This window comes from Odocoileus virginianus, chromosome 6, assembly GCF_023699985.2.
Source record: "Odocoileus virginianus isolate 20LAN1187 ecotype Illinois chromosome 6, Ovbor_1.2, whole genome shotgun sequence".
NCBI classification, from domain to species: domain Eukaryota; kingdom Metazoa; phylum Chordata; class Mammalia; order Artiodactyla; family Cervidae; genus Odocoileus; species Odocoileus virginianus.
In genome coordinates, this window is record NC_069679.1 from 18,528,236 (window position 1) to 18,552,471 (window position 24,236).

At 41.7% G+C, this 24,236-nt stretch overlaps 1 protein-coding gene across 1 annotated transcript in view; it reads right to left on the reverse strand.

The window, feature by feature from the left end:
• Positions 1-10,943: 10,943 nt before the first annotated feature.
• The window catches only part of CHRM5 (cholinergic receptor muscarinic 5), an 85,105-nt gene continuing 71,812 nt past the window's right edge, over positions 10,944-24,236 (reverse strand). Inside the window, exon 2 of the mRNA XM_070468942.1 lies at positions 10,944-15,565. Within this exon, the coding sequence (XP_070325043.1) occupies positions 13,890-15,488 (1,599 nt within the window). The 5' untranslated portion in view covers positions 15,489-15,565 and the 3' untranslated portion in view covers positions 10,944-13,889. The remainder of the gene's footprint in view (positions 15,566-24,236) is intronic.

The following is a 24,236-nucleotide window of genomic DNA, read 5'->3' on the forward strand; positions in this document are numbered from 1 at the left end:
TTATCTTGTCATTTTTTTTCATTTTAATGTTTCCTTTATTCCTTAAAATTTTCTTCTGTCTTTTATTATCTGAGGCTTGAACTTAATCTTTCCTGTTTAAAAAGAGTGCTTGGTGTTTTTAGAACAGCATGCACCATGGATTTCTGTTTAACTAGACCATTTAAAATTCTTAGTCCTGCCGTGTAGTTTTAACATTCCTTGATATTTGAAGTAGAACTACATGTTCCTGATGTAGTTTTAATTTTTATTATTACAGCTGGTTTCAGAGTGTGGATTTATGAATTAGAGTGGATGTTATCAATCTTTAAATTCTGGTCACCAGCTGTGGTTTCATTTTACAATTATTGAACATAAGCTCTATACTGTAATTCAAGGTAAGATGCAGTCTTCAATAGAGGTTATTATGTGTGGAGGAAACACAAATAATAACAGAGAGTGAGTGCCCAGGGGAAGCAAGCGCAGGAGTAGGAGAGCCTTATAGAGTCTGAGGATGGAAAATCAACCTCACAGCTCCATGTGGTCGTGTTGGTAGTACAGCAGAGGTCCTTACAAATCCTCTCGTCTTCCCCATTATTAATTCTCAGAGGTGCTGGAATATAAATTACTACTTTGCAATTAGGAGTATCTCAAAATCTTCTTATTTCGATAAGGCAACTTTTCTTCTAGATTGTTTTAATTTAAAGAACTCTGAGGCCACAGTATTGCTTCTAGTAGGGCTCCTATCTTCTGCTATGTTAAAGAACCCCCCTGTGCTTTCTTAGGATTATTAAGTTAAAAAAAAAAACAACTCTTATTTTCCTTCTTATAATAGGTACCATTGTTCATTTATTTTATTTTATTTTTTTTCCATTGTTCATTTAAAAAATTTTTTTAATTTATTCATTTATTTATTTTGGCTGTGCTAGGTCTTTGTTGGCTATTGTTCATTTTGAAATGAAGTATTTGAGTTTTCTTTTAAAGAAATAAGTTAAAAACAATTTAAAAAAAAAGGAATCTCCTGGCTGTCCAGGGGTTGGGACTCTCTATTTCCACTGCAGGGGGCACAGTTTCGATCCCTGGTTGGGGATCTAAATCCTGCATGCCATGTGACTTGACCAAAAAAAAAAGAAGAAGGAAGTTCTGATTCAGGACATTTTAAAAACTGTATCTCTGATTATATTACATACACTAAAGTTAACATACTAGGTTAAGCTGTGAATGAATAAGGTGAATAAACTGGTTAATGGTAGAGCTAGGTCTTTTAAAATAATTATTTATTGAAATAGCTAAAATATCAGAGCATGAGTTGAATTAAAGTTGCAGTTCAGAGGAGCCAGAATATAGTAAGAATCATAGTTGTTTGGCCAGAAATTATGTTCAAAATTTTCAAAATTTGGATTGTCAGAATTTCCACATGGAATATGTGATAAGCTAGAAATTAGAAAGCACTTCCATGCTAATTAAAAAAGTATATGTGATGATTTTATATAGATTTTTTAAACACAATTTGAATATAATATAAATATATCTATATACCCCTTACCATATTACAGAATGTTATTGCATCGGTTGTGAAAGTTTTATGCACAGACCCTTCATCAAATACGTAGTGTGCTTACAGGTGCAGAAATGATGGTATATTAGACATTGTGGAGTTGAGTGCAAAGAGCCCCTGTTGAGTTGCTAACTTGCTTTGTGACTTTGGGCAAGTCAGATTCCCACTTTGAACCATCTCTTGTCCTGTTCATTGTTGTGTTTCCAACATTGAGCATGCAGACACATAATAAATGTTTGTTGAATGAATAAATGGGCCTCAAGTGTCCTCATCTGTAAAACTGAGATGTTTGGATTAGACCTGTAAATTTGTTTTCAGACCCAAAATTCCAATATAATTTTAACACAGTTCTTATTATTTCTTACCCTTAAGAACTTTATGATTTGTGCCAATTTTTTCTCCTTTTACTTCCTTGGGTTCTTTTTGCTATTCCCCACATGGAGACACAGTATGTTGCTCTTTTTAAAAAGTATTTCTTAGATTCAGTTTACATGTATCTCCTTTTAAGTGTAACCTTTGTGGTTAAAAATTTTTCACTTCTGCTGAATTAAACCTGAGTAGCAGCTTTGTACAAAACAGATCTTAGGTTGCCCATTCTTGTCAGGAAGTTCTGAGTACCTGGGATGTATCAACAGTTCCCAGATTTTCAATTTTTTAGGAGTCAAAACCTCAGGACTCATCTCGAGTCTGGTTAACATTTTGAAAAAATTAGGTATTTTACCTAACATGCCCAAGGTAGTAAAGTATGTAATCATTTTGTTCTTATGTTTCCTCTGACAGAAGAGAAGAAGCAACCATTTAGTATACTTTTCAGTAACTGGAAGGGTTTCAAGGTCCCAAAGAGGTCAATAATGATAAAGGAGACCTTTTTCATTTAAGTAATTACTCTAACTTTCAGAAAGTTTGGGGGGTTTTTTTGTTGTTGTTTGTGTGTGTGTGTGTGTGTGTGTGTTCAACTAAAAAAAAATCTACTGAAAATATTTTTATTAACTACTTAAAGAAAAAACGAAAACATTTTCATTTTTAAAAAATTGCCTTCCAGGTCACATAGTCACATTTTTGCATGGTCATGGTCAACTGTAAAAATTGGGCAAAAAGTCATCTTTTAGGATGGCTCATGTATGCATTTTGTGTTTTAACCCAATAAAATTCTGTTAAGCACTAACCTCAGAGAACACACTAGAAGCTGGTGACCCAGTCTTTCAGTCTCTTCAAAGAGCACGTTGAGGCAGGACATAGTTGTGCCCTCCTTTTAGCATTTTAGGTATGCTTACGGTAATCCAAGTCAATTATTGCTTTAATTTGTAAGGCTTATGAGAATATCCAATTGGTATAAGTACTTATAATTATTTAGAGAACTTGAGGAGGGTAGATTTTGTGAAATTCATATGTTGCCTATAAATTATGAACATTGTTTTAACAATCCTGAAAAAGAAAGATGAAATACTAAAATAGCTATTTTAGGAAAAAATTCCCCCTCCCCCAAGTAGCACACAGTATTAGCTGGTCTCCTTTCCCACAGTAACGACTTTATCATGGGAGCATAGGGAACTGAAACCTTTCACAACGCCTTCAGTCAGGTAGGATTGGGCTAGCCTGGACAAACCTGGGAAGATGGAGGAGTAAATTAACAATGTTAGGTGGTAAACAAGAGGAATGGGCAGAGCCAAAAAACTAGCTGTGCACAGCACTTCCAACAGAAAACCTTGACAAGCATCTACTTGCACTAAAATTTAATAAACTAGTAATGATTGAAGATTCACATCTATATCTCCTTAGGTAATGCTGAAATAAAAATTTTCCATGTATGTATATATACTTATATGTATTTATATGTATATATAAAATAATTCCACTCAATGAGCTCCTACTATATATATTTGGATATTTTAAAACATATTTGAAATAACTAGTAAAATTATAAAATCTTTAAATGATCATGAAAATTTGGCATGAAGATTAAGAAATGGACTCATTCTAAAAGTGTTATGAGGTGATTCATAAGGGACCGTGAGAAGATGTATAAGGAAAGCTTCCTTACAATCACTGTTATGAAATTGTGTGCATCATACATAGGAAAGAGAAAAAGTTCATTTTGCACTTGTTTCTCTATAGGCCTGGATGGACCTGTTTTCTCACCCACAGCTGGTTGGACTGAGGGTGGGACTTGAGCCAGTCAGTTGGGTGGTACTGGATCAGAGAAGGTGGTATGTTGATCCTGAGCTACAGGTAAGCAGAATCAATGGTCTGAGGAATCTGGCTCACAAAGAGCATGACAGATGCCCAACTGGGAGAAAGACTGTGGTAACTCCAGAGATTGGGGGAGCAAGTAGCTGCTGGACAGCATTTCAAATGTATGGAGGTTCTGTTCTTGCAGGGATTCAGTGAAAGCCTCTTGAATCCCTTCCCCGACTATCTGCACCCTAACCCCTTACTTATCATTTATCTTATTTGAAGAGTACTGTGTCCAGTGTTAGCCTCTATAGTAAGATATATAGAGCAGGTCTAGAGAAAAGCTGCCAGGGATTAATATTCATACTTTTCTATACAAATGATTCTATTGACTCCTGACTATATTAACTAGGTAAGAAGGATTAAAGTGGCTATAATTTTTTAGTTCGGTAAAGAATGCTAAGGGGGTTTTTCAAATGCTTAATAATCTTTCTAAAGCAAATTCTAATGAACTGTGTACCCCTCGGTGAAGTCTGAAAAACAAAATGGACTTAAATACAGCAAAAGGAATAAGTTTCTTGTGAAGAAGAGTTTCTTGGCACAGTAAACACAATGGTGAAGTGCCAGTGACCAGGAGATTTACTTTTCTTGGCAGTCTTAAAAAAATGGGCAAAAGTCACCTCTTAGGAGGGCTTATATATACACTTACTGGTCTCTTGGGCTTCCCTGGTAGCTCAGCTATTAAAGAATCTGCCTGCAATGCGAGAGACCCTGGTTCAATTCCTGGGTCAGGACATTCTCCTGGAGAAGGGATAGATTACCCACTCCAGTATTCTTGGGTTTCCCTGGTGGCTCAGACAGTAAAGAATCTGCCTGTAATGTGGGAGACCTGGGTTCAATCCCTGGGTTGGGAAGATTCCCTGGAGCAGGACACGGCAACCCATTCCAGTATTGTTACCTGGAGAATTCCCATGGACAGAGGAGCCTGGTGGGCTCCAGTCCATGGAGTTGCAACGAGTTGGACATGACTCAGCATAGCACAGCACTGCTCTCTTAAACTTCTTCCTATCCCACAAAGTAAATTATTTTATTCTCTGAATGTGAGGGATGGTAGAATTGATGCTTTATGGAGGAGTATCAACAAAATTGGACAGTGGGGAAGGGCAGAGGAAAATCTGAACTCTGACAGTAGGAGCTTTCCTTCCTTTAATGTACACCTGTTGACTTGTCATCCAGCTTATGCCTGTAACTGATTGTCCCCTGGGAAAGAGTGCAATTCAAAGAACTGTTGTCCCAGCAGCTCTGTTTGTGCTGTGTGGCTGTGCTTTTGTGGGCCTGCCATCCAGGTTAGGCCAAAGGCTGTCTCTTAGGAATTTGAAATGAAAACTGAGGGATTCAAAAAGTAGTTTGCAACATATAAATTTGCAAGATGTTCATGGCTCTTTATCACACACGCTACAGAAAACAGGTTCCAAGCTGAAGTGGAAGATGAATTCTGAGAACTGTGCCTTTGTTCAGATCCTTTCCTGGGACCGCTGTGTTCTTTACCTTACATTCCATGGAGCTCTGCTACGTCTTCTGAAAGTGAAAGTGAAAGTCGCTCATTTGTGTCCGACTTTGGCGACCCTGTGTGTTGTAACCTGCCAGACTCCTCTGTCCATGGAATTCTCCAGGCCAGAATACTGGAGTGGGTAGCCCATCCTTTTTTCCAGCAGACCTTCCTGACCCAGGAATAGAACCAGGGTCTCCTGTTTAGTACAGTGTTTATGTGTTTTACTTAAGCTAGTTCCGATAGGTATCTATTATTTGAACTCACGTGTCTTAACTTATGTACCTTTTCAGAACGGACTGAAATTATCTCCAATCTACTGGAAGCCTTCTCCTTTTCCATCAGTCAGTGAAAAATCGGGCTGTGTTGCCTCTATATCATCTTGAATGAATGGGTCACAAGGAACTTTCTGAGTTAAGGGAGAAATTGTATGACCACATGTCCTTGCTTCATCACATACTAATTATATGATCTTAGAAAAGAAATCTTTCCAAGCGTCAGTTTCATCAAATGTAAAATGGACTACAGATTTCATCTGTAAAATGAAGGAAATATCTACTTAATAAGTAAGACTGTTTAGAACACTTTACATGTATTATCCCATTTAATATTTATACTAATCCTATTCATGTGTGTTCAGTGAAAGTCTGTGATTATTAGTATTCTTAATGGCAGTCCACCCCAGTACTGTTGCCTGGAAACTTCCATGGATGGAGGAGCCTGGTAGGCTACAGCCCATGGGGTCGCAGAGTCGGACACAACCGAGTTGTCTTCACTTTCACTTTAATTTTCAGATGAGGAAACGAAGGTGAAAATTTTCCCAGACTCACCAGCTGGTAACCTAGAGCAAACCCTGTTAACCATTTCCTACAGAGCTTCTCTTACAAGCTAAACTGAAAAGACCAAAGATTCACACGCACACCGTCAGCACACAGCCTTCATCTATCCACTTGCCCGACCTCTGCCTCCCTCTGCTGGATAATCCGGGCATTGCCTCCTTCCAAACACTCCTCAGAGAGAAGGGGGTGGTGTAGTCAAGAGAAACTGACTTCCAGGAGAAAGCAGTTCTAGACCTAATTTCTGGCGCCTAGAGCTTCAGACGCTGTAAATCTAAAGATCTTGCTTCAGACACTGTAAACCTAAGGGTAACTGTGATGGCGTCAGTCCCTCATTTAAATCCTTTGTAGACTCTCCATAGACTTCAAGATAAACCCTCTGACCATGGACCATACAGACTCATTTCTTGGCACTTTCTTCCTGCATGAATCTTGAATTTTCCTCATTTCCCCACTTTAAGCTCTACATGTGTGCTCACCTCTGGGCCTTTTTATTTCTTCCTCTCCACTCTCTACCTCACCCCTACCCCTTTCTCTTGTCTACTTACATTTTCTTTAGGACTTACTGTGGAAATCACCCTTGACACGTCTTCCAGATGCCCCTAGGACTTAGATAAGAGCCCCCTTTTTATTGCTTCCTTTTCATGCCTGTGCTTACACCATTATAGAATTTCATTTTCTGGAACCACCTTTTTACTTCTCTGACTTCCCTCTCTGAATTCTAAGGTACCTGGATGGTAAAGTACTAGTGATACAACAATCCTATCCTCAAGGAAGGGTGGAAAGAAGCTAAATTTCTCCACTAAAACAGTTCTGGGGTGGCTGCAACATACAGCATCATCATTTTTAGGGATTCTCAACTCAAATCATCAAAGAGATCAGAGACTTGTGAATTAAGCTTCTACTTCTCAGGGAACCACATAGGTACTAGCTATGCTGGAAAAACCCCACAAAACCCTGGAGCCTAGCCTTGCAGCCATCTCCTCCCTCGATGCGCCAAAGTCTGTTAAGTGAGGGGACTCATCATTGAGCAAGATCACAGGAACTCTGGCTTCAGAGCTGAGAGTTTAGCAGGAGGAATGGGCATGAATAACCAAGCACATACATATGTGTAATGAAGACCTTAATAGGTGCTCCATGGAAAAGTCCTGGGGGCCCTAAAAGCTCATAACACGGGATGAGAGGGTAGAGGGCGAACGTAGGACCACTTCTTTAAGAAAGTGACCTGTATGAAAGACTATATAGGAATTAACTAGGCTGAGCCTGAGAAGAAGGGGTGAGAGTGAGGAGCTTCTCGGTGTGAACCGAGGTGTGAACCGGCCCTGAAAGAACTGAAAGAACCGTGTAACTGGAGCAGCAGAGGAGAGAGGGGAGGGCCTGGCGGCCTTGCAGGCTTGAATTTACCTTACTTTCTCAAAGACAGCTCACGCCTCTCAAGACGAAAGGCGAGGGAAAACCCTGTGTGTGGTGTCCCACGGTCACCCAGTGTGGCTGACTATTGATAACCAGTGGGTAAAGAATATGCCTCAGTGCAGGAGACGCAGGAGACCTGGATTCGATCCCTGGGTTGGGAAGATCCCCCTGAAGGAGGGCATGGCAACCCATTCCAGTATCCTTGCCTGGAGAATCCCATGGACAGAGGAGCCTGGTGGGCTACAGTCCATGGGGTTGCAGAGTCAGGCGCGATGGCAATGACTGAGCACACAAACTGCGGGGTGTGAAAATCACTGCCCAAAGCCTGCAGTCCAGTAGAAAACTCGAGGACCCAAAAACTTCTGAGATAATAATGGAAGAAGAACAAGTCTTGCCTTCTCTCCTCGCTTGCTTTCTGCCCACCTCTGGCCCAACCTCATGTCTTTAAATGATGTGATCCAGCAGAGATCTCTGGCATGAAAGTTTCTCCTCTTCATCCTCTTTGGGGACTGGTTGGGAGCGAAGTTTCAGCTCTTCTGCAAGGCATCGCCGAGGACTCTGAGTTCCCAGTAGGCTCTCAGCCCTCCCTCCAAACCAGCTGCTGCCACTTTGAACCCGAGGCTCTTCTCTACGCTCACTGCTTCGTTTTATCTATGTAAATATGTGTGTGATTGTATGTATTTGATTTTGAAACTATCCTTGCAGAATCCTATTGGTACCTTCTCTAACTTTTGCATGCCTACCTGACCTCTACCTTAAGAAGGGATCGGATTATGAAATAGGAAGGTTAGGCTATATCCAGACAGGGCAAGACTCCTTTCTGAAAGGCCTGGAAACCTAACTGAGGGAAAAAAAGACCAAAAAAATTACCTGAGAGCGTTTAAGTAAAATGTTGGATATAATCCACATTCATTTTGTTATTCTTCACTCTCATTCTCTTCTCAGTCATATAAGTGTTCTACTTCTTATGGTTCAAGTTTTGGTGTTAGTTTCCCCCTCCGCACCAAAGGGCAGGGAAAACAGAGGCCTGGAGAGAGGAAATGTTTGTGCTTGGAGAGCAGGAGAACTGGAAGCCTCCCCCCCATCAGCGTGATTCTCTTTGTACTGTTGTTCTGTCCCGCATGCTGTTAGCGTGTTCTTGGAGGCAGGGACAGTGTCTCATTCCTCTTTGTAATCCCACGGTTCCCCCAGAGATGAATCATTATTTGCTGAAACAAAGGAATAACTAGAGAAAGAAGTAGTCAGGTTGCCTGGATAGTGGTCCTTAAATCTAAGAAGATGGTGAAGGGAAAAAGGGTACAAAGGTTTGGGGCATTTATGTGCATCTAAAAGAGATGAAAAAGGACAGAAGAGACCTCTTGCTAATCTACATTTAGTTATGGATAGGAGTTCCCCGTGTTAATTGAAGCCTTATGATTTTCTGCTCTTAAAGAACTTGAGTGGTCTTATTTCCTGCAAGATATGAACATTAAGATTGCCAAACAGTACTTAGCAGCTCTGTGTGTTTTAAAAGATCTGTTTCTGTACACAGAAAGTTTACAAGGAGAGACCCTTAGATATTTAGCAGAGCTTATCTCTGGGTAGTAGAATTACTGGTAATTTTTTGTTATTTGTTTATTTCCCAAATTTTCTAAGCAAATATATGCTATTCTATTAATCACTATAGCATAAAAATGACTATAAAATAAAACCTAGTATAGTTGTGTTTTTTTTTTTTCTGACTTTCCAGGATAGGCTCTACTTCTGGGTACAAAGGCTCCAACAAAAAGATTTTCCAGTCATGGCTATCTACTTTTTCAGGGAGAAGAGTAGCCCTCCAAATCCCAGGTCAAACCTCTCTTCCAACCATAGTGTTTTCCACTATAGTTTACTGTAAACTACAATAGGGAGACTGGCCTGTAGTTAGTACACCATGGTCAGTAGCCTCCATGAAATAGCTGGACTACAAACCCATCTTTGGATATATATGGAATTGCTGGAAAAAAAAAAAAGCACCAGCTCCCCAGTGAGTGATATTGGGGATAAATGGGTTGAGTATGAGCTGCTCTTTGTTAGAGATGAGTACCCATTCCTTTACTGGAATACCACTGAGATGCATTCATGCAGGATAACTCTCTAGAAAATCATTGCTGAAGTCTGGGAATTGAACTCTTTGGAAATCTGCTCTTAGCAGGAGCCGAAGGGCATCTGGTGATGTGAGGCTTGTTCAAGGGACATATAAAGTAAGAAGAGGACCTTTTGAACAAATAGATTGCCATAAGGGCTTCCCTATGGCTCAGCTGGTAAAGAATTCACCTGCAATGCAGGAGACCTGGGTTCTATCCCTGGGTTGGGAAGATCCCCTGGAGAAGGGAAAGGCTACTCCAGTATTCTGGCCTGGAGAATTCCATTGACTGTGTAATCCATGGGGTCGCAAAGAGTCGGACATGACCGAGGGACTGTCACTTTCACTTTCAAGGCTCACTCACGTAGACAAGCCTGAATGATGGTAAAGTGCAGTGAGCAGACCATGAGCTGTGATTAGACTTTGATGTTCTTTGCCTAATCACAGGTAATTTCAGGTGGTACCATCACCCCTCCCTGCCCGTAACACATACACATACACACACACAGCACAAATGTGCAAAATGTTAATAATAAGGGTATGTGGGTGAAGGGTATCGGAGTTCTTTGTACTATTCTTTTTTAATTTAAAATTTTTATAACATTCATGTGACTGTACTGGGTCTTAGTTGTGGCATATGGGATCTAGTTCCCTTATCAGGGATCAAACCCAGGACCCCTGCATTGGAAGTATGGAGTCTTAGCCACTGAACCACCTGGGAAGCCCCCTTTGTACTATTCTGGAAGCTTTTCTCTAAGTTTAAAATTATCTCCCCCTCCCCAAAAAAACGTTGTATGTTTAAAAAAATCTTTCTTCTGGTTCCTTTCTGGGCACTTAAAAACATTTCCATTCCTCTTCCCACTCACTATCTGGGGCTCTTATGGGAAAGAATTTATATAATCTCACACTTTACTGGTGATTTGAGTGGGTGTGATGAGAATTAGTATCACTAACAATGGGAGTGAAATGACTGGGGCACTAGCTCTTTGAGCAGCTGGAGAAGAAAGGTTGCTGTTCTGTTTTGTTCCAGGGTCTATACTGACTGGCTCAAGGGCTGTGGTTTGAGGTCTGCCTCATCTCCCTTGTCCTGGAGGGAAATGGAAGCGTTTTAGTCATAGGAATTTTGTCAGCATTATTTCATCTTAATTTGGAAGAAATTAGAGGAAAGGGGGAAACCACAAAGGTGACAAGGGGCACACGTGTCTACATTATGTATCAATCCCTCTCCTCTTAAAAGGCCAGGCCATGTGAGTGTGTGTGTACTTTTTAACATAGATAGATCTAGCAAGCTCGCTGAGACCATTTGCTTATTTAACACTTTGCCTTGGACTACTGTGTGGTTATATTTCTTTAATATCCAGAATAATGCTAGTACAATACAGGAAAGCAGCCCAGTTCCCACATCCTTTGCTGTAATTCCAGTATTTACAGGAGACAATGGTATTTTCCTACCCAGAGATTAGGTACAGATTTCACAATGACAGAGCCAAACATTAGCATCGCCCTCAAAGGACAGTCACCAAAGCAACAACGCGGAAACCAGGAATATTGACAAAATGCTTTAACCAAAAACTGTACTGAAAACAGATGCCTTGGCAAGCCATCAGATTCACACCAAGGAGAAACAAACCACAATATTAGCAACATGGTGGCATCCAATAGGCAACTAATCAAGGCTGCACATAATTTACCACAGACGGAGTTTTGGAGATGGGACATAAGAAGGCCTAAAATCCAAAGTCGGCCCACACCCCACCCATCCACTAGTCAGGTCCCTATAGTTACAGTTGGAGCTGTTCATTTTGAGGACCCCACCAGAGGCCCTATTCTAAAGAAGTCTAGCTTCCCCTAGTAGTTTAAGGCATCCTTTTTGTCTTTGTTAAGGGACATAGGTAGTCTGCATAACTGGCTGCCTCCCAAAGCCCATGATGAAGGAGACCTAGGCCTCTCAATTAATTTCACAAAAGACGAACCAAAAAGTCTAAGTTCTAGGCAATTGTGGAGTGAGAAAGATGGGCCCCCAGCAACCCTCCCCCTCCATTCTGTGTCCTTTTGTTTGAATTAGCTTAATCTCTCTCTCTCTGTGAACAGTGAATGAGCTCAGAGCACTATTCTCTTGGAGGGATTTTCACTTTTGTCAGGAGTCAAAGCCTTAAACTAAAAGAATCAACTGTTTATCTAGAGCTGGTGGAACAGGTTTGCACACCCTGTTGGCATCCTATAGACCTGGGAGTCTCTGTCTTGGAGAACTGAGCCAGTTCATTAATATTCTCTATCAAATTCTTGGCAGGCGTCAACCTTCATAAAGACTCAACAGCTATACTGCTTCTAAGATGTTCCATCTCAGCATTAAGAGGCCTGGGTTTCCACTTCCGTGAAGCCTTCTTGGGACTCCCTCGAGGAGGCCAGTTCACTCTTCAGTGGAAGGTTGAAACTCTCCTATATTCACTTACCAAATTCCCAGGACAATGAAGCCTGATATTTTTATATCCCCTCAGCAAAGGAGGCAGAAAAAGAATTGGCCCACATTAGGTGAAAAGAAGTCCAGAGATTTTTACATACAACTGCAGCTATAGTCGACAGGTTACATATGAGCTTCTATCTGACAGAAGTGCTTCAACTTTAAAATCCTTGCTGTGTGCTATATTCCTGCTTTCTTTGTGGACCATTAATTTTATGCCCTATTGTATTGTTTTAATTTTTTGCATGTTAGTTAATTTTCAGAATTATCAAAGAAAACTCTGAGATTTGGTTTATTTGTATACACAGATTGCAATTAAAATTTTTCTTTTGATAATCTTGATACTTACATGTATGTTGATTAATTTTTTTTCCTTTTGGGTCACACTGCATGACATGCGGAATGTTAGTTCCCTGACCAGGGGTCGAACCTGTGCACCCTGCAGTGGAAGTGTGGAGCACTAACCACTGGACCGTCAGGGAATTCCCTATGTTGATAACTTTATTTTTATATATTATTGTGGCCTACAGTTTTGCTTTTAAAGAAAATATGGTCATTTTTAATGACCATAGCCAGCTTTACTGGATCTCAACTATTTTTCCGGGCTTCTTGTTTTGGGGAATTTGGAGATGAATAAGTCAGTCATTTCCAAGCCATGATTTAAAAGACCTATTTTTTTTTTAAACAGCCTTTCCCTCACTGTCTTTCTAAACAACACTTCTGACTGGAAGCATCACAGTGGCCTGCTTGTGCCTAGGTATGAATTAGGGGTCTGGATGAGGGCCTGCCAAAAGGACTGGAAGAAATTCAAAAGCATGGAGCGAAAACAAATTTGTTTTGCACATTTTGCCTCAGGTTTGCCTTGTGAAGAAATGAGAATGTAAGGCTTCTGAAAACCATTTGAGAACCGTGATTAAACAGATTGGAAAAGGTCTTTACCCAGTAAAGGGCTTTCATACAATGAATCTTCCTAAGGACCAGCCTAAGTAACTGGGTTCAAAAGGGCACAAACTAGAATACATAGTATTTGTTTGCGTAAAAGGAAAAACTTCCCATTGGTAAAAACAAAATAATTGACTGTGGAGACCTGGTGATCTTTATTAGCAGAATAGAGGCCCCTCTGTAGGACTGAGTGTGATCGGGTTCCAGTGTCCTTTCAGCCCCGAGACTCTGAGGGGAAGGGTGGTTCTGTGGGGACCAGCCTGGCCTCCGTGGGTACCAGGAAGTGGCATCAGTTGTGAAAGGGAGAAGCAAGAGCTTCACTCAGATGTAGGAACAGGAAAACACACCACAGTATAGAACACATAGTAGCAGCATAATAAATACTGATCAGTTTATGAAGGAATAGAGTCCTAGAAGCCAGCTGAATATCGCTCTTGTTAACAGGTGACACTGACTTCATCTTCCCGGTTTTCGCTGAGATGAGACAACTGCATAGACACAAACGTACTGCACAGAACTCTGACCAGGTTTCTCTTCTCGCTGCTCCCCACGGAAGGTTAGACAGGAGCTCCCTCAGCTGCTGTTCACTGTGACCCAGGGTGCCTCCTCCTGTGAAGGGGCAGGAGTTTGTCTCTTTCCTTCAGTGGAAAACTCCAGTGGCACCAGACACTCGTGTCCCGGTCATAGACAAGGGTCAGTCAGTCTGGCAGTGACCGCGGCAGCTGTGACTCCTTCCGTTTGACAGTAGACCTTGATCCTTTACAGAGTCCTCGGGGACTCAAAGGGACGGAGGTCTTTTTGGAAAGTAAACAAGAATCAGCTGGCCCACCCTCAGAGGACCTCGATCATGGTTATACTTTGAGGGGAGTTGTTAATTTTCAGGGGAGCTTGCTGTTCCCCTGCCAGTACAACTTCTCTTCCACTTTTTTCTTTTTCCATCGGCAGAACAGCAGCATCTTAAAGGTCTTCCTGAAGGTTCTGTTGCAGAGGGCATAGCAAATGGGGTTGACAGTGCTGTTGACATAGCATAACCAGTAGCCCAGGTGCCACAGGGTGACTGGGACACACTTGTCGCAGAAGGTAGAAACCAGGACCATGATGTTGTAAGGAGTCCAAGTGATGATGAAAGCCAGGAGAATTGCGCTCAGGGTCTGGGCGGCTTTCCTCTCTTTGACGAGGACCATCCTCTTTCGTTTGGTCATCTGATGGCTGAGGTTGGGATCGAGGCCTTTTGTTGAGGGGTCCTTGGACACTGGGAAGGAACACGGCATGATTTTTACCTTGCGGCATCCGTTGTTGGTGTCATGGGTCCCCTCGGCTTTCACCACCAGTCGGAACTTGTAGGCCACACACTTCTGACTCTTGGGCCCATGAACAGCAGCTGGAGACAGGAAGTATTCTGGGGTGTCATAGTCATTTTTTTCAGTTTGAGCATTCACAAAAGTCTGCTGAGTCTCTTCAGCACTTAACTCTTTCCTTGGGCTGTCCTTGGCCTGACTCTTGTAAACCACTTGAAAGACTGGATCAGTGGGGGGCTTGTCCTCGTCTTCGGAGGAGGGGTAGCTGCTGCAGGTGGTCAGCTGCTCGGCTTTGGCCCACTCAGTGCTCAGGCCGGTGGCTTGGGATGGCTTCCCAGTGATGGAGGTGCTCCTGCGGGAGGATGACCAGGAGGCCTGGTTCCTCTCCCTCTGGGCCAGGGTGGGCCGGGGGCAGCTGAAGCAGGACCTGAGCAGAGCTTGGTGAGCTGACTTTCTCTTCTCAGCTTCAGCCACGGAGTCTGAGCCCTGGAGGTCGGCCAGGTCCTTGGTCCGCTTCTCCGTTTCCCGGTAGATGCGGCAGTAGAGAGTCGTCATGACAGATACAGGGATGTAGAAGGCGGCGATGGCAGTGCTGAAAGTGATGGTGGGCTCAGAGAGGAACTGGATCTGGCACTCATCTGGAGGCACCGTCCTCTCCCCAACCAAGTACTGCCAGCACAGGATTGCTGGGGCCCAGAGGATGAAGGAGATCAGCCAGGCCAAGCCAATCATGATGCCAGCCCTCTTTGGGGTACGCTTGGCCCGGTACGTGAGGGGTCTTGTGATCGAAAAGTAGCGGTCAAAACTAATCACCAGAAGGTTCATGACAGAAGCATTGCTGGCCACATAGTCCAGCGCAAGCCAAAGGTCACAAGCCAGACTCCCAAGAGCCCACCGTCCCATGAGGATGTACGTGGTGTAGAGGTTCATGGAGAAGATCCCAATGATGAGATCTGCACAGGCTAAGCTGAGCAGATAATAGTTGTTAACTGTCTTCAGCTGGCTGTTGACCTTGAAGGAGATCATGACTAAGACATTGCCCACGATAGTGATTAGACTCACCACAGCCGTGACAGCTGCGATGGTGATGACCTCCCACAACCCATGGCGTTCCAAAGGCTGGTGACTCACTGGGGTGCCATTGATGGTAGACGCGTTGTGGTAAGATTCCCCTTCCATCCTGGTGCAAGCGTCTACATTAGATGTCTTAGCTTCTAGACAGTTATCTTTTCTATTTCACCTCTTCTGGGCAGCATCTGGAAGAGAGGGAGATATATTAGCTCCACTCACCAGCATGAATTTATTCTCCACTCATTGTTTATAATTTCCAACAGGACATTAAATGTAGTCCCACACCTATTGAAAGCAAGATGCTGAAATCTCTAAAGTTTTGATAACACTTTTTTTAGGTGTCTCCTGCCTTTGCTTTTTATAATTACCAATGCCTGAGAGCCTTTCTTGTACATGAGGCCCTCTTGTGGTTCCAACAGGCAATTTTAAAAAACAGTAAGATGACAAGGGAAATCAGAATGGGAACAAAAAGGAATCAAATTGTTGGAAGGCAGTAAAGAGGGGAAAACGGGTGATGTTAAGTTAACTTAGACTATGGCCTTCATTTTTTGAGGGAAGACCCTCTGTTTTTTTAAGCTCTGGTGGTAAGTACCTATTTTTTCATGCACTTGGGAAAAAGACAAGTTGTATCTACTTTATAAGTCCAATTATTAAACATTACTGAGTTTAATTATAAATTCAGTTATTAAACATTATTGAGGCACTGTTGTGAGCCAAGGCTGTATTACACCACTTCCCCCTGATTTAATGCACAAACTCCCCACATATACCCAGTTTTCATCTAAAAGTTTCAAAATTTGCCCCAGCGGCTAAAGATAATGATCCCCCCGCTCCATTTTGGGGCTGTGTGCAATGTCACAAATTGTTTTAAATTATCTTTTTTTTTCTGATTATAAAGTAATATCTTCCTTGTAAAAGTTCAAGTAAAGTCAAAATGTATAACTTAGAAAGCAAAAGTTTCTTCTAATATTATCTTGCCAGGGTAACCAATGCTAACAGCGTGTATTTTGACAGTTTTTCTCCCTTTCTGAGGGTTGTCTTCTTTGCTTTATTTATGGTTTCCTTTGCTGTGTAAAAGCTTTTAAGTTTAATTAGTTCCCATTTATTTTTTGTTTTTATTTTCATTATTCTAGGAGGTGGATCATAGAAGATCTTGCTGTGATTTATGTCAAAGAATGGCCTATGGTTTCCTCTAAAAGTTTTATAGTGTCTGATCTTATATTTAGGTTTTTAATCCATTTATCCATTTTGGGTTTATTTTTGTGTATAGTGTTAGGGAGTGTTCTAATTTAATTCTTTTACGTGTAGCTGTCCGGTTTTCCCAGTACCAGTTGTTAAAGAGACTGTCTTTTCTGTGCAGTTCCATTGATCTGTATTTCCATTTTTGTGCCAGTACCATACTGTCTTGATTTCTGTAACTTTGTGGTATAGTGTGAAGTCAGGGAATCTGATTCCTTCAGCTTCACTTTTCTTTCTCAGGATTGCTTTGGCTATTTGGGGTCTTTTGTGTTTTCATGCTGAATCAGTAGATTTCAAGTAAAGCAGATTGTCCTCCATAACTGATGATTGGATGATTCCAGTCAGTTGAAATCTTTAAGGGAAAAGGCTGAGAAGAAAGAATTCTGCTTCCAGATTGCCTTCAGAGTCAATTCTACAGCATTAACTCCTGCTGGATTTCCAGCCTACTGGCCTGCACTGCACATTTCAGACTTGTTAGCTCCCTTGGTTCTTAAAAGTTCCTCAAAAAGCCCCCCCTCCCCAATAAATGGAATAAGCACTCTGATAAATGGTAAAAAAAGATCATTTATAGTGGCACCATTATCTCATAATCATACAGCTGAATCTGGCATTGATTTAAAACCTTGTTCCACTACTGTATGACTTTGGACTTGTTACTGAACCTCTTTAAGTCTCAGATTTTTAAACTTTAAAGTAGGAATACTAAGAACCCTTAGGGCTTCCCAGGTGGCTTCATGGTAAAGAATCTTCTTACCAACGCAGGAAATGTGGGTTTGATCCCTGGGTGGGGAAGATCCTCTGGAGAAGGAAATGGCAACCCACTTCATTATTCTTGCTGGGGAAATCCCATGGACATAGGAATCTGGTGGGGCTGTAGTCCATGAGGTCGCAAAAGAGTCATACACAGCTTAGCAACTAAACAGCAACACTAAGAGTCCTTACCTCACAGGATTGTTTTAAAAATTAAACAAGATAATCCGGGTTAAGTGCTTTTCATAGAGACTGACACAGGAAAAATGCTCATTACAAGATAGCAATCCGGCAAGAAGGACATCAAAAATGACTCTTCCTACTGTGGGTATGGGTCTGAGGCATGGTCTATTAAGGGACAAGGTGGAATAAAACGATGAGGCCATAGTTCTGCAACCTTGAGCCAGCCGTTTCAGATGCTTCCTGGTACTAATGATACTCTCCCCTTCAGTGACTGTAGCTGGTGCCCTACCTCTGGGGGCAGAATAAATTGTTTCCAACCACTCAAGCCAAGTAGCCTACAGCCCTCCTCAAAGTCTGCTCATTGGCATGGGACCACCTTAAGATTCTTGATTGAAAAAAGTGGTTCCACAGTCTGATAAGTTGTGGAAATGCCATCTAAAAGCTCTCTAAGACACAGAAGACACAGGCTGCTGCTGCAGCTAAGTCGCTTCAGTCGCGTCCGACTCTTGTGTGACCCCATAGACAGCAGCCCACCAGGGTCCTCTGTCCCTGGGATTCTCCAGGCAAGAATACTGGAGTGGGTTGCCATTTCCTTCTCCAATGCATGCATGCATGCTAAGTCGCTTCAGTCGTGTCCAACTCTGTGCAACCCTATGGACAGCAGTCCACCAGGCTCCTCTGTCCACGGGATTCTCTAGGCAAGAGTACTGGAGTGGCTTGCCATTTCCTTCTCCTAGAAGACACAGGAGCCCAGTGAAAACTGAGAAGTCCTGAGGTCAAGGACACTCCTGAATTTGTTTTAACCCAGAGGTGACTTAGCATACCTAACATTTTTCAGTGTAACAGTGGTTAGTATCTTGTGGAATCCCACAAGATGTATCACACTTGGGAAATGCAGTTTAGTGGGAAACATACTGAACTAGGAGGGTGGAGATCTGAGTTCTCATTTCAGCTAAAATCTTGTGGTTTGAGACAAATCTCTGGGCCCCAGTTTCCTCACATATAAAATTAAGAGGTTGGCACTGGTGATTTTTTCTTTAAAGTGAGTTCAGGCTTTTCTTGTAGACTCACATTGGAAAACACAGGATGTTGTATTAATTTTCGACCTAGACTTCCCTCTATTATCAGCCAGGGAAATAGTTATTTAAATGCTCTATAGTATAGTATAGTGAAAGCAGCTCCCAGCTAATTTTCTGTTAAACAGATAGAACAATATTTGTTAAAGAGTACAACAATATCTGCTGTATCCACCTTACAGGTTGTTTTGAGGACTCCCAAATCAGATAATGTAGGGATACCACCAGGTCCTTTTCTAATGGCAGTTTGGGGTTTTAATTGTTACAAAATGAAGAGTTAGTCTAGGTAAGTAGATCTTACCCTAAGCCATTTGTTAGGATAATCTAGGAGTTTTTAAAAAATACTAATGTCTTGGGTCCCACCCCAGACCTGTTAACTCAGAATCTAAATATGTGAAGAGACATGGGTCCAAGTTGCTGTGAAATTACTCGGGTGTTTCTCAGGTGGAGCCAGGGTGGAAAACCAGTGTCCTCTCTAGATCTGTGTCATTCAAGGTAAGCACATTAGATCTGAAAGATCCCCAGGACTGGAACAGAATCAGTGCTTCTCAAAATGCTCATGAATTACCTGGGAGATCTTGTTAACCTGAAGAAAGGTTAACACATTTCTAGAAACCTCTTAATGCTGCTGATCCAGGAACTGTACATAGCAAGGCTGAGGGTAATTTCTGAACTTCCTAGAAAAGGGGAATCATAGCTTACAATGTGCTGCTGAAATTGGAATTTTCCAACTGAAATGTCCCATAACAATTCAGATCCTCCTCTGCCTTCCGAGTTATTTTTACTGCTCCTATTTGAAATTAACATATATTTTCTCTCCACCTTTGGTTCCCTCTATTCTTTCATTTTTTTCCCACTGCTTTGCTTTTGGGAGAATGATTCCCCCCATGCCTGCCCCAATTCCTAACCTGCTGGGAATGTACAGATCTTTCCACAAACAAAGGCATTTGGGACATGAAGTAGGTTCCATGACTGAAAGATTGATTTCTTTTTGTTACAATAGCTGGATGATAGTTGAGGGTGAAAACCGATCTTAAGGCATCATGGTATTCTACAATAAACTTTTTGAATCATTAAAAGGTTTTTGACTGAAAAATGATATTTATGGAGGGGTAAATCTTAACTTTTTTTTCCCTCTGTGTAAGTGTTTATAGTGGGGGTGAGATTTCTTCTGAGTTCTTATTTGGTTGAGTGCGTGTGTGTGCTCCGCCTCTCAGTCATGTCCTACTCTTTGCGACCCCATGGACTGTAGCCCACCAGGCTCCTCTGTCTGTGGGATTTTCCCATCAAGAGTACTGGAGTGGATTGCCATTTCCTCCTCCCGGGGACCTTCCTGACCCAGGAATTGAACCCGAGTCTCTTGCATTGCAGGTGGATTCTTTACCTCTAAACCACTATGGAAGCCCTCTTAATTAGTTACTCAAAGTTTAAAAGTTACCATTTTTCACCATAGTGTTGAGAGTATGTTTATTTCTAGGGTGCCTGAATCAACAGAGATCAGATAATCATCCCTGGTTTATTTTCCACTACTGAACAGAAAACAAGAATCTCGGAGAAATAAAACTGTTCTTGTTCCTGACCTTGGTGGATTGCTTCTTGCTTCCTTGTTGTCAATAAATTATTACAAATGAAGTAAAACAGCATAAAAACAAAAAAGGTAACACTGTACCAAATGAATTTCTCTCCTTGTGGAGAGGCCTTGATGACTTCTGGGGCTTTGCTCTTCTGAAGCACCTCTTCTCTGAGAAGCTTTATGCCGGAACCACTCCTCACTGTTTCTATAACAACCACAGTGGAAAACTTCAATAGCATTTACAGTCCTGTTATGTCAGGACACCATTATCACCAGCTCATGTTGTTATATTGAGCATTCATATGCTGCTTCCCCTCTCCCTCCTTTTCAAAGATAAATCGTAGAAAGTTAAGTGTAAACACATGGTACCTACCATCAAGTTAGATATCAGAAAGACTTCCAATTTCCAATGACAACATGTGTGACTAGGGGAGGATCTGGACTTGTCATTTTTGGTTTCTTCTGTCAGGTAAGTTCTATCTAACTCCTGATAGAATAGAATGCTGTCCAAAAGTGTATGGTGATTAAGAAAGGACTTGTTGGCCACTCTTGCCTCATGAGACAGACCTCATTCTGGCTGTGCAATGTGTATCTCTCTAAATAAACCTGTTTCCACTTAAAAAAAAAAAAAAGATGTCTCAGGGTTGCTGAAGCAATAATACCTGAAGCAGAATTTTAATCTGATATGTGTTTAAATACATGTTCTGTGTTTACCACTGGGCTACATGCCATGGGGTATATAAGAGCTATACAATAGTTCTGAACTGAAGGAGTTAAACTTTTACAATTCTAAGAAAAAGAGGACATATGAATTGTTGAGCCTTTACAGTTATGTGATGGAGAAGTCTATTACCAAGGTCATCAAATGACTGTATTTTCATTGTATCTGGAAAACAGAGGTGGGATTGCTTTACATGAAGACATAAACTGGAGTCCTTCAATGCATGTGTTGTGACCCTCAGGGCTTGGAGTTGCCTAGGTGGGTTGCCTTCTGTTGAGATCAGTCTTGTCTCATCCCACAGTACTGGGCAGGTGTTATCTTTTTATGTGTGCCAGGACATGGGCAAGTCTGGGCAGTACTGCCACAAATGGATTTATGTAAAACTCTGGAAGTTCACACACTCTTGAGTGTATTGTCCAAGTCTTCCTAACAGACTTGGAGATGTGCCTTATATATGCATCTTTGAATTCTCCAGCCTGGTGTGTTCTGGAAGCAACAAGAAAATGTTTCAAAGAGTGATCAGTTGCATCAAATGAAACTGATAAATCAAGAAAGATTTTCAAAAGGGAAGGGATATATGTATATCTATGGCTGATTCATGTTGAGGTTTGACAGAAAACAAGAAAATTCTGTAAAGCAATTATCCTTCAATAAAAAATAAATTAATTAAAAAAAGAAAGATTAAGACTGAGACCTACAGGATCTAGTTACATGGAGATCATAAATCATGATGGTAAAGTGGTGGGCATGAGAGCCTTGTGTAGTGAATTAGAGGCTGAATGGGAGGAGAAATAAGACAACTGTAGATGACTCTTCTGAGGAGCTTTGCTATAGAAAGGAGTAGAGAAATGGGGCAGAAGCTGGACTAGAATGCGGAAACAAGAGTTTTGTTTTTTTTTTTTAATTTAAAGAAAGGTGGAAATACAGCATTTTTGCAGCCTCATGTGAGTAACTGTTTGATCAGTTAGCAACTATCTGATGTTGCTGGAGAGATGTCCTCCAGTAGGTGAGCGGGGAGAGGGGCCAGTATCATAGTAGAGGCATTGGCCTTGCACCGGAGCTGAGGCCCGTTTGGAGAACAGGAGAGGAGGGAGGGGACACGTGTACAGGCAGACAGGTAGCCTGGGATTTGTGGTGCTGGCCGTGGTAGAAAGTCTTTTGTGATTGCTTCTGTTTCTCTGTGAAACAGAAAGCAAGAACAGCAGCTGGGAATGAGGATGGAGGGAGAGAGAAGAAGGGATCAAGTTATGAATTCTGTGTGTTGAGAGTTTGTTCCATTGATTTTGGGGAGTTCTTTACTCCGATTCCAGCTCAAGGCCAAAGCAACATTGTGAGCTGACAGACAGTTCGCTTGCCTTCATCTTCACTGGGTTATGGGCTGGATCCTGGCCTGAAAGGATGACTCCTGCCAGACTCCCTTCCCCTGCAGCCTGAGAGCACCCCTCATTAGTGGATGCAGCTGTTCAAAACACAAAGTAAATAAAAGGACATCTTTTTTGAGAGACCTTATCAGTGTTTTCCAATTTGCATTGGTCATAGACTATGCATCAGAAGTCAACTAAACTGTAGAAGATATGCCTGCCAACAGAGAGAAGAATCAGGAACTGCTTTTTTTTTCCCCAGAAAATATTTGCAAGGGGACAGTACCTTTAAAAAAATCCTATCATCATATCTGCTTTCATCAGACAATGAGTGCTTATAAAATCCATGGTCTTGGACTAGGAATTAGGAGGTTTTCTTGTGATATTGAAATACCCAATACTACCTTGAGACAGTAGTTCTCAAACTTGGGCATTCATCACAGTCACCTGATGAGGGGGTTGTTAAAGCCTTGATTGCTGGGCCACATCCCCAGATTTCTGATTCTGGGGTAAAGCCTGAGAATTTGCGTTTCTTTTTTCTTTTTAATTTTTTGGCTATGCTAGATCTTCATTGCTTAGCGTGGGCTTTCTCTAGCCGTGGAGAGCAGGGTCTACTTTCTAGTTGTGGTGCCCTGGCTTCTTATTGCAGTGGCTTCTTTTGCTATGGAGCACAGGCTCTGGGCACGGACTTCAGTAGTTGCAGCTCTCAGGCTTTAGAGCACGGGCTTAGTTGCCCCTTGGCATGTGGAATCTTCCTGGAGCAGGGATCAAACCCATGCTCCCTGCATTGGCAGGTAGATTCTTAACCACTGGATCACCAGGGAAGTCCAAAATTTGCATTTCTAATAAGTTCCCTGGTGACACTATGCTGCTTGCCCACATTTTGAGCAGTCTTGCCTTAAGGAATTGACATCATAGGTCATATATATTTTAAAATATGCCAAAAAGTGGTTTATTTTCTTAAGGAGTCACCTATGTAATTCAGGACTTTGCTTTTGTATCTCATGAATACTACTTAAGGGAAAACTGAATTTTTTATTCATGCAGTGGCATATATTTAAAATCAGGACTATCAAGTCAAAGCAATAGCAGATAATCCTCCTTCCCTTCTTCCCTTTGTTATTTATAAAACTATAAGATCTCTTTGGATTTTTTTTTTTTCTTTTTGCAATGTAGTAGGTGACAGACACTTTTCCCATGTGGATCATTAACAGATGAGAATATACTCAACATCATGGTTAAAAGAACTTTTACTAGTGGTGTCCTCTAATTAGGTATTAGCAGGAGACCCCCGAATTCTCCATATTCTAAACACTCTTGGTTTAACTGAAAAGACCCTTGAACTGATAGATGGGGAGGGCAAAGTAATGTAGTTTCTGGACTTCTGATGGCATCAGCAGTATAAACTGAAGAACGCAGATTCTGAAACCAGACTGATCAGGTATGAATCTCAGTTTTGTCACTCATTAGCTTGAGCAAATGATTGAACTCCTTTGTGACTCAGTTTTCTTATCTGTAAAGTAGGAATAGTAGTATTTATATTATTCAGAGAAATATTAATGAAGATTAAATTTAGCATGTGTAAAGTGTTTGGAGATGTGCCAGGCACAAAGTAAATGTTAAGTAAATGTTAGTTCTTACTATCCACAAATAAAGTCTCTCCATGTCGTAACGAGGTTGGCTTAATCTAAAACCCACCGATCTTTTCAACCTCATAATTTTGGAGGCTTCTAGGACAGGCACATATTGGAGGAGGAAATGGCAACCCACTCCAGTGTTCTTGCCTGGAGTATCCCAGGGACGGGGGAGCCTGGTGGGCTGCCGTCTATGGGGTCGCACAGAGTCGGACATGACAGAAGCGACTTAGCAGCAGCAGCAGGACAGTCATATAGTTAAATCAGTTTGTGCTAGTGGTTCTCAACCAGGGTGATTTTGCCCCTTGGGACAAATGTA